The following is an 11,029-nucleotide window of genomic DNA, read 5'->3' on the forward strand; positions in this document are numbered from 1 at the left end:
ACAAAAGTGGCATTAGGTCTCGAAAAGTAACATTAACTTGTATGTGTTTGTACTCTTATTTCAAATTTCAGGTTTCTTTATTATTTGTATACTTGACTATTGCAACTGGAGTTGCCTCGTTTTTCCGTAAGATGGCACACACTTCTTTTTTTTTTGTTTATTTATTTGTTAGAAACTATGTATTATGTTGTGTTAGTTCAGTATCAGATAAAAGATTTTTGATATGAGAGTTACAGTGCTTTTGTTAAATAAGGTAGCATGTTGGAGGGTGACAGAAGAAAGACAAGTCACGAGGATTCGAGGTTTGTACTTAAAAACTATATTGAAGTAGGATATTGTTTTCTTTGACACTGAAACAACAACTGGTGAGGTTATTGGGAGAATGTCTGGTGACANCGTTCTCATTCAAGATTCCATGGGAGAAAAAATATCACATTNCAAGCTAATCTCAATTATTAACTAGTCTAGAAAATTTTGACAGTGATGAATAAAAAATGGCAACATAATATTCAAAAGAACAGTAATAAATATCAAATCGTGTAGTCACTTTTATTGTACTAATTTATATTAATTATTTTTTTTCTCATTTCTCAGTACTTATGATAAAAAATTATAATGATAGGTTGGGAAGTTTATACAACTTGCTTTAACTTTTATTGGTGGCTTTATGATTGCCTTTGTAAGAGGATGACAACTTGTTGTTATTTTGATCACATATATACTATGTGNTGTTATTACTGTTNGAATTCTNTCCATGTTAATGAGTATAATAAATAGCAACACATCAATATTGTATGTACATTCACTAGTAAAAAAATCATATTTTATGACGTACAANAACGAGTTATTACGTACATAGTTTTGTATGTTATAATAGATCCGTTTTCATGACTCGAATGACGCTTAACCGTTTCAAAATCTTTTGAAAATAAAATNTCTTCATCTTCTTTAACCCATTTCTTTTATACTATAAATATTTAAAGAATGACCAATTTTATTCATTTTCTCCATCACCGTCTTCAAAAAAATNACAAATTCTCGATTGTTATTGTTGGGCTTTGGATTCGCAATGCNAATTACACATGCCTTTATATTCCTATCNGTTTCCTATGATTTGAAGACTCNCCGCTTTAAGGTTTATCGAAACGTGTTGACGAGCTTGAGAACAAAAGATCTTGATGTAATATTTGGATTTAATATGTAGTTTTATGTATAAATGATGTATTAAATATTATTAGAGAATTTAATGTTTGAAATGAATTCTATTTTGTCAGTTNCATTGAATTTGTTCATTTGAAGCTATATTGATTATAAATTGATTGGATGAGATGATAATACATGAATATTATTATAATTTCATTGGATGTCAAATGCAATAATATTTTTTCAAAAAAGATATATCATGACGTATTAAACCATGTACGTTATGATAAGTTGATCACATATTATAACGTACAAAAACTTCTACGTAATAATAATCACATATTTTAACGTACAAAAACTTTTACGTCATAATATATTTCACCCTAGGACAAATGAAAATTTGTCATAATAAACTGCACATATTATGACGGACTTCAGAAATTACGTTATAAAATGTGCAAATTTATTATATCGCCCAAAACTATGTGTCTAATAACTACTTTATAAAAAGTTATGTTTTGCGTTTAAAAAACGTCATTTTTTCACTAGTGGGTTGAGTTTGTCTTTCTCACATCTTCATATTTTTTTTTTAATTACAAAAATAACCTTTTGTTATTTTTTTTTACTTTTTTATCCCTATATACTAAATAACCCTAAATTTTTACTTTCCACTCCAATCAGACTTTACTTTCGAAGACGCAGCCCCACCTCCCCTTCCTCATATTCTTCTCACCCCACGCTCCAAGTTCCATTTTCTAAAATTCCAACTCTCTTAGTCATCTTCCAGTACTTTTAACTTTTGGTGTGTGCGGCGATGCGACGGATGTGTGCGACGGTGCGGCGCGGTGGTTGTTGCTTCGTAGTTTTGTTTATGCCTCTTGGTCTACGAGAGGTTAGTTTCTTTCGTTGAGCATGATATAGGTTGTGTTGATTTCTGCTTCGTTTGTAAATGTATGTAATATAAGGTTTAAGATTGTGTTGATTTCTGCTGTGCGCGAGTTTTCTGTTTTGTTCCTGTTGATGTTTCTGGGTGGACAGGAGGAAGAAAACATTCAGGCCTAAACGGATGTCGCACATCCGTCGACGGATATCGACATTCGTTTCAGGGACAAACGGACGTCGACATCCGTTGAAGTATGATCAATCAGTTTTAAGAGTTGAGGCTAAGTGGATTATGTACCTCTACGCCGCACACGTTTCTCTTTCAACCACGGAGACGACGATATATGCACAATTGCACCTTTCCTTTCACACCAGTCAACGATTCCTCACAATGAAAGAAAGAGAGCACAAAGAATTGCATAAAAAACAATAAACACAATGAGATGAGAGAGAGCCACGTGAGAACAAAATAACTTTTGTATAATAGGAGATTATAATTAAAATTAACCTATAAAATAAATTTTATTTAAGGATATAATAGAAATATAAAAGAGAAATAGGAATATAAATAAAAAAGAAGGAATAAAATTAGAATGGGAAAGTGAAAGATCAATAGGTAGGTGGAGGTCGAGGGATCAACGCCTGAATTTTAAATATGATTAACAACTATTGTCTACCTGAGTTGAGATTCAATATTTAAACCTATTAGAGAGTATATATGATTGGTTTTTTTCTTTTCGCAATATTTACTCCCATTCGGATTCAAAAGTAATTTTTCTAAACAATACAAGTCATAAGGTCCTTAAAATCTTCTCCCTCATTGATTTATTTTGAAACAAACAAAACTCTTGCATTTATTGCCTTCGATACAGTATTAATGGTAAGGTACATATCGCTAGAATGAACTTAAACTCTTAAACTATATTGCTGAACAAAATCTTCCTTGAGACTTTGTTATGAAAAAGATACCAAGTTTAGTCCTTGGTAGAGCAAATGGCAAAAACACTTTGATGATTTTTTTTTTAAATTACCAAAATAAATAGACTTAAAAAAAATTACATAGATAAGTCATCATTTAATTCAACTTTATTCAAAAGTAACGTAATTTTAGTATAGAAGATTTTTAAATCAAAATTGTATCAAGATAATATAACTTTTTATTTCAATGCATTTTTGTGTAACACGATTTTAGTTCAGTTTTAATAAAAGTTGTGTCAAAGATGATACAATTTTATTTTATAACGTTTTAAACTAAAATCGTATTACCTTGATTTTAATGTTAAAAGTGCATTGAATTAAAATTATATTATCTTGTTATAACTTATCCACTTTTGTAATTTTTTATAAATATGTGTATTCGAGTAAGTTGTGTAAGAAATTGTTTTTGCCACAAATAACCTTGTTTGGTTGTTCTTACAAAGCTCTGTTAGATAGCCATCTACTGTACATGGCAAGGCATTGTTCAGGTTTGTACTCTGGAGCTGTGTGGCCTCCACCCTGAAAATATATCAGTACAAACAATGGAATCAAAAACTACCAAATATGCTATACACACCTCATTCTAATTGCACATTTTGTTATAGTTTTTAAACTAATAATAATAATTCTACCAACAAAAAAGACTTGCCTTCACAGTTGCAAATGTCATTCGATTGGAGTAAGTCCTGGTGTATCTGTTTGCAGGAAAAGGAAAATCAAACACATAAATTAGTTAGCATTTTAGATGAACTAAGCCTGGTGACTACATAATTACAGTTAGTGGAATACCCTGCAACTTGGCCATTTGTATACCATTGTCTCCAATCATCCACAATGGAGTAATTTAAAGATTTGACCCATGCTTGACTTGCCAAGAAAGGAACCAAAAGGTCATGATCGCCACTGCCAGAAATATAGAAAATTTATCTGGTATGTGAAATTCAAACTAGCTCAACCGTGTTTCCTTATTCAATATATGAGCACAGAGAAAGAATATTAACCTGTATATGAGCGAACGATAGCCCATTCTGCTGAGATTTACATGATACTCAAAACTGCTTGGGATATCCTTCTTGTGAGGTATATCAAACGTACAACGACGCCATTTTCCTATACTTCCCTGCATGCAAACAAGATTTATGTTATATATGAAGTTGTATATGCAATTGTATGTGGGATATGAGCTACACCTGACGGATATGTAATGCAGTGCGAACATTTTCATCATTGGCCCATAAACCGCAGAGGAAGTATACATAACTCTGTATATACAAAAGGTATGTTAAACAACGAAATCATGTTATACCAAAAATTAATATCATTGCATAAATATACAGAAAACATTTGTTATTGAATAAGGCATGAAGATTACTCGACAGCTCAAGGATGGCAATTTGAGACGAGTATTTAGAAAATTCGTGCTGGGATATTTTTTAATCGGTGATGATGTTTCAGTATCAAGCCACTCACATGATGGGTCCAAAATATGGGCAGTATTAACTCCTGATAAAACCTATAACAGTGAAACAATGATTCACTTTTGTGATTGTCTGTTTGATTAGAAACTCTACACATGAAAATCTTGCAAGCAAAAATCAAATAAACGTACCTCGTTGAATGACTCCATATCTCTAGAACATAATACATTTTTTTCGTCTACTTTTGTGTACTCTCCTTTGCAATTTTTTTGTAGTGACTTTTCATTGTAATAAGAGAGTTTAGTTAGCATTTGATTTTCTTCAACATTGGTTGTTCATGAATTATAATGAAATTATACCTCATACAGTTCATCGGAAATAAGTCCCATTCCATGAGAAAAAGGAATTCGATAATTATATTCACTTCCAGTAGTAGCAGCATTCCCTAACAGGTATCCCTGAAGAAAAAAAAAACATTTTAAGATGGGTACATTGCATGTGTCTATCTTTTTCTTTTTCAAAATTCGCCAGCATTATTTGCTTCTAGAGGAATACAGAAATATATTTTTAATTATTTTGACAAGGTTACCTTCACACATTTTTAATTCTTTGAAAAATATTTTAATACGTACCTTGTAAGACTGTTTTGTTTTTTTTTAAAAAGAAGATATTGCGTGCAATCTTTAAAGATACTATTCTAATTTACTCTTTCATACTCAACCTGGAAGCTTTTCTAGAGGGACAAAATTGTCCATTAAACCTAGAAAGTTTTCCTTGGTTTTGATAAAAAATATACTGAGATTGAGAATTCCAATTTGACATCTGTTTATGGCTCATATATTAATATTTGATGTCTTTTTTGTTGACTCGGATATCTGTATTACTTTATCAAACTTGGGATAGTAAGAATATTTTATTTTTCTAAAAGGAGATATATAGGTTGGACAAAGATGATCCACTTTTCTCGAAGCAGACAAAACAATTTCATTTTTTTATATAAGAAATTCGGTCCTAAACTTTTATTTTCCGTAATACTGATTCTTACCCAACTTCAAAAGATACATTAAGATGCTAACCTGGAGATTTATCCATGGTTGTACCCCTTTTTCATTTGCTGAAAACAAGAGAATTTGGCAATCACTAAGCTTTCAACCAGTCTATATTAACAAAATGACGCTATGATATAAAAATTAATCAGCTTTTTTTTTTTACCTTGTGAAATTTCTTGAACAATCACTGGAATAGGAATGCCAGAGTAAGAATCGCCGCCAATGTAAACTTGGTTTGACAAAAAAGTTGGATGATCAATCAGCCACTGCAAAAATTTAATAATCACAGTAAGAACTCAGTGAACTAATACATTTATCTACCAAAAAGGCCAAAAGAAACAGCAAAAAAGATAATGATTGTGAAATAAAGAAAGAAAAGAAAAAGGATGAAGACCTTCCTTAGAAATTGATGGAGCTGGTGAACAAGTATCCAGTCACTTCGTTGAGCAGCAGACTCTGTCGTGGCATAAGTGAATCCAGTGAAAACTGGCAAGTCTACAAATATAATGCTACTCACCTACCAAAAATAGTTATGATAAATATTAAAGGGCAATAAATAAGCATAAGATAATAACAAAAGGATGTGATGAAATAAATAGAATAAAAGCTCAAACATGAGTTTAAACCATGAAAAAGGAAGAAGCATAATGGAGACCTTAGTCCATGAGTGTTGCCTATAGAACAAATTTGGGAGGATTCCATCATATTCCTCATACTTAAAACCAAGAGGACCTGCAAGATTCAAATAGAGTGAACCTCAAAGTCTTACGTAATTATTCCGAAAAAGTAAGCAGAAATTTAGAAACAAAACCTATTTCTAAGACAAGGCCAGAGAGGGCTGAGCAACCAGGGCCACCAGTGAGCCAAAGCATGAGAGGATCCTCCTTTGGATTGTTTTCTGACTCAATAAAATAGTAGAATGCCTGCACATCCTCAGATTCACCCACTCCCACATATCTATCCGACAAATATAATGTAACATTACATGTCTATGGCTTTCATTCCCATGATCAGAAGTAGAACTGTGATGTTTTTTTCTGGCTGAGTTTAACGTACCCGGTTTCAAGGACGAAAGGAAGGGGTCCCTCGAATCCAGGAAGGAACTTAACCGTGGAGCCACACCATGCAAATTGAAAGAAGAACAGTGATAAAAGAAGGAGAAGTAGAAGGCCGTAACACATGAAACTGTAATTACTGTAACTTGCACTGAAGTTAACCATTTTTAATGGTGTTTCCCTTTCGAGCATTTCCATGGTTCTTATAAGGATAATCCGAGTTTCTCAGTCCTGGATGACATAGACACCATTGTTTTAATTATTAATAATTAGTATTTGCCTTTTGCACGGAATCAGTCATATAATTAATATTTTTATAGCATGGGAAAGATCGATATGCTTGATGTCAAGGGACAGGCTCTGGTTCCAGCATGTGTCATGGCTGGCTGGAACATTATTCTCATTTTTTGCAAAGTAAAAATTTACAGTTTACCATTCTAAATACTAAATATTTTAGTTTAATATAATAGGAATTGATATATGTTACTTTTAATGTAATAAAAAAATTATTTTAGTATAATAATTTAATTAAACTGTTTTTATCCTTAATTATTAATATAATTAAATATCTATCACATATATTTATTAAATAAAAAACTAAATTTATATATAACTAACTTTTCTTTCAACATTTCATTTTTAACATGTTATCACTAATGAAATCAACAAAATAAATTAGTCTCAAATTATACTTATAATATTAATATAATTATATATATAAAAAATGACTATAAACAAAAAAGAAATTAAATAAGTTAATGTGAAAAAATATTCATAAAATAAACATACAAATATTATCACATCAGTACTTACATTGATTAAACACCATAATAAAATCTTTTCATAATTAAGTAACATGTAATGCTACCTTGCTGCAAAAGCGAAAAAATCCTATCATTGATCCATGTTTATGACCTTGTAATCAAAAGACTGTCAAATATCCTTCTCTAATTAATTAGAGTAATAAATTTATTTGATATAAAGTATACAAGAGTAAAATATTATAAAAATATAAATTTTTAAATTTTTTAAGAAATAAAAAATAAAAAATAAGAAAAAAATATCAAATAAATATAAAAAAATTGTGTGTTTCCAAAGAATAATTTTTCAATTAACTAACATGTTAATGCTACCACGTTGCAAAAGGTGGAAAAATGTCATTCATAGATCCATGTTTATGAACTTGTAATTATTTTAGTCTGTCTGAGATACCAAACAATAAAAAGTCATGCCGTAACCAAATATTCCACAAAAATGGTAAAAAATATCAAGTTTGATTTCCATCTTGTACAGTTTATCTAAAATATATTGTTATTTTAATATGTAATATAACCTTAATTAAAAACAAAGATAAAAAATAATGATTAAAAAAATGTCAGAAATTTAAAACTTAAAAATATTTTGTAGAATTGAAAAATAAATTCTTCCACACTTTAGCTTTCTGTTATATTCTTTAAGATGAGAATTGAAAAATAAAATTTCAAGAGTCCCAACAAAGAAACTTCCCAAGATAAACACCAATGATTATGATTATAAACAAATTGAGCAAAAACTTGTTGGCGAGAATTAGAAGAGGGAGACTTATAATATGCTTTTTTTTGTCTCTATTTTTTAAGATTTTGTTTAATGTAATTATTATCTTTTTTTTTAATGTTAAATATAATTTCTAATGTTCACTATTTTTTTTTTTCATAATGTCTAAATTGTTGATGTTATTTTTTTTTGTGATTTTATAAAAAAAAAGTTATTAATTTTTTTAATTTTTATTTTTTAATTAATAAAAAATTGTTGATGTATCAAATTAATATTATAACACATAATAATGCTAATATGACGTGTGTATTACATGTCAGTATTTTATATTTGATGTAATTCCAATTTTTATTTTTATTTTTCAATTTAAATTCAAATTTCATTAAATTTGTTTAATTTAATTCTAATTTTTAAATTTTAGAAAAAAACTATTCGTTATTTTTAAAATTATTATGAAATTTTTCATCATTTTTAAAATTACAATGAAAATTTTTATTATTTTTAAAATTAGAAGGAAAATTTTTCATTTTTTTTAAAACTAGAATGAAAATTATTTATTATTTTTAAAATTAGAAGAAAATTTATTCATTATTTTTCAAATTATTTATTTTTAAAGAAACTCTATTTCTATGTTTTGCATGTAGAAAAAAATCAAACAAATTTATTAATTACATTATATTCCAATAAGTTAAAATATAAGAAAAGTTTGTGAATATTAAATAAGTTGAACAATTAAGAGATTATAAAAGAATTTGTATACAAAAAGAGAAATGATTTTCTAAATAAAATAAAACTAAAGATAAAAAAATGTGTGTTTATTTTTAAGATGGATTTAGAATAATGAATTTGAAGAAAAATATAAGTGAAAATGGAGTTGTTTGAATTAAGAAAAGAGGATGAAAAATGAATGAATTTGAGATAAAATATTATGAAAGTTAACCAGTGATATAATGAGTTCTATAAATTAAAAAAAAAAAAAATATTTTTATAAAATATAAAAAATACTAAAATTATAAATAACAATAAAATACTTAAATTATAACATAAAAGAAAATTTTCAACAAAAATTTTTCTTGTTCAATGTGCTTTTCTATCTTGAAATTCCAACTTATTTTATAAACCTGTGTATGTTGTGTTTCCAACCGAAAACACAATATTAAATATTAATATTTGTAAACCAAAATAATTTAAAATGAATGTTATATATGAAAGTTGTATAGAAACAAAACAAATGTCATACATCTTTCTCCTCGTATCTAATTTAAAAACTTAGATATTATAGATATATAATCAATAAGAAAACTTTTCCATCAAAATTAAGGTAAATTCAGAAAATACTTAAACATGTTTATTTACCATTGTTGGTAGAAAACCAACTTATATAGATAGGACATAAAAATTGATAAATATTATTTTTTTCTCAATGAACTTGTCTAACATTCAACAATTCTCGCATTTCATAATAATAATTTATCAAGTTTCAATTCTTTGAAAAGAGTAAAATTACTAATGAATCAAGTTTTATTTCTAGATAGAAGTATCCATTAGTCATTCACAAGTCTAGATTCTAAATATATTGGCATATATCATTAATAGCACAAAATTACATAAGAGTTATATGTTTACAACTAATCTCAACAAATAGAAAAAATCTTATGGTAAAGACCTTAGAGTTCTACAAATTGAAGAGATAAGAAAAAAATTGAAACCAAAGAAAGATGCACATCCTTCCCTAAGGTTCTTTGCTTCTACTCCATACTTCAATCGTGCTTCCTCTTCACATTTGCATCTCTAATTCGTGACTCATCTTCCTCGTCAACTCCTAAAGGGAGAAAACCACCATGGATGAAGGAGGAAACCCAAAGAGGAGAAGGAGAGCTTCCCAACACTCCAAACATCCTCCAAGAGTCTCTCACACACCCTAGGTGATTATATTCGTGAAAAAATGAAGAATGCCCAAAACCCTTAAGACTCGAGAAAATATAGGGCTTATGAATAATATTGTAAGAGTTGAGTAAGTTTTAATGAAAGTTGTGTGTTGTGTAGCTTAGTTGGTGAGAGCTCTTTGATGGGTTAAGTGGTCACATGTTCAGGTCTTTAGTAGATAAGATAGCAAAAGCGTGAGAGTCAGTGGTTGATTGATCTTGTATCATCTTTGTAATTGTTAATTTTGTATGTAGTGAAAGATGGTTGGATGTTTGGGCTTTATTTGGTGATTCATAGGTGTGAATTAACTGTATAAATAAATGGAAATTTGGTGGTTACAAGACAAGGTGATCACTAGATTAGCTTAAATCAAATCCGGAAGGAAATTGTGAAAGAACACAACAGTAGCCTTAAAGGTTTCCTTGTTAATTTATAATCAAGTCACTAGTGCAGCGAGGGGCTTTTACCGCGGTTATTTTTCACTATACGTCGCGGTTTACGAATCGCGGCATATTCAGCCGCGGTAATAAGTCAGAGACTTTAGGCCGCGGTTACAACCGCGGTAAAAAGGTTGGGGAATATACTGCGGTTGTATAAGGAATCGCTGCCTAAACCCTTTTTTTTAAAAAAAAAAAAATTGTTCCAGTATATGCCGCGGTTAGAACCGCGGTAAAAGACCCAGGAATAGACCACGGTTTTTGCACTAACCGCGGCCAAAGGTCCATAAAAAAAATGAACACTATATACCGCGGTTGTGGTAACAACCGTGGCATATTTCCCTGTAGTTTTTTAAAGTAGCAGGTCTGTTTTTGTGATATCCACTACCACAAAAACAGACCTGCATATCAAATACACGTTCAAATTCATTTTCAACAGAGCAAACACATGTTGAAATGTATTTTAACATCAAATAAAATACAAAGTCTAATAAAATGCAATCTAATCAAATGCAATGTTTAAATCTAGTAACTAAGATCTATTGTATAATCTAACTATATACTTCGCAGCAGCGTTCCTCATGAATAATAGTGGCTTCTCAGGAACT

General features: G+C 29.4%; 1 protein-coding gene across 2 annotated transcripts; it reads right to left on the reverse strand.

The window, feature by feature from the left end:
- Positions 1-1,439: 1,439 nt before the first annotated feature.
- LOC106775039 (serine carboxypeptidase-like 11) lies at positions 1,440-6,738 on the reverse strand. Of its 2 annotated transcripts, XR_002669908.1 has the most exons (15): positions 6,527-6,738; positions 6,282-6,427; positions 6,126-6,202; positions 5,865-5,987; positions 5,634-5,736; positions 5,498-5,535; positions 4,781-4,879; positions 4,613-4,699; positions 4,376-4,516; positions 4,194-4,265; positions 4,005-4,123; positions 3,793-3,906; positions 3,653-3,698; positions 2,324-3,522; positions 1,460-2,169 (listed from the first exon to the last, which is right to left on the reverse strand). XR_002669908.1 is itself a non-coding variant. In XM_014662067.2 (14 exons), the coding sequence occupies exons 1-14, from the start codon at positions 6,721-6,723 to the stop codon at positions 3,439-3,441; spliced, it is 1,446 nt and encodes a 481-aa protein (XP_014517553.1). In that variant the 5' UTR covers positions 6,724-6,738; the 3' UTR covers positions 1,440-3,438. The 2 variants fall into 2 exon arrangements, 1 of the variants encoding a protein (XP_014517553.1); XM_014662067.2 differs by having other exon boundaries at positions 1,440-3,522.
- Positions 6,739-11,029: the final 4,291 nt, after the last annotated feature.

Source organism: Vigna radiata, chromosome 10 (genome assembly GCF_000741045.1).
Source record: "Vigna radiata var. radiata cultivar VC1973A chromosome 10, Vradiata_ver6, whole genome shotgun sequence".
In the NCBI taxonomy this organism is placed as follows: domain Eukaryota; kingdom Viridiplantae; phylum Streptophyta; class Magnoliopsida; order Fabales; family Fabaceae; genus Vigna; species Vigna radiata.

Bases quoted from the DNA above. Each gene is read 5' to 3' on its own strand.
- LOC106775039 (XM_014662067.2), bottom strand. From the start codon at position 6,723: ATGGAAATGCTCGAAAGGGAAACACCATTAAAAATGGTTAACTTCAGT. The intron at 6,203-6,281 runs GTTTTGTTTCTA...TGAATCTTGCAG, and splicing joins TGGCCTTGTCTTAGAAATAG to GTCCTCTTGGTTTTAAGTAT. The intron at 4,266-4,375 runs GTAATCTTCATG...TTGTATATACAG, and splicing joins TGCCATCCTTGAGCTGTCGA to AGTTATGTATACTTCCTCTG.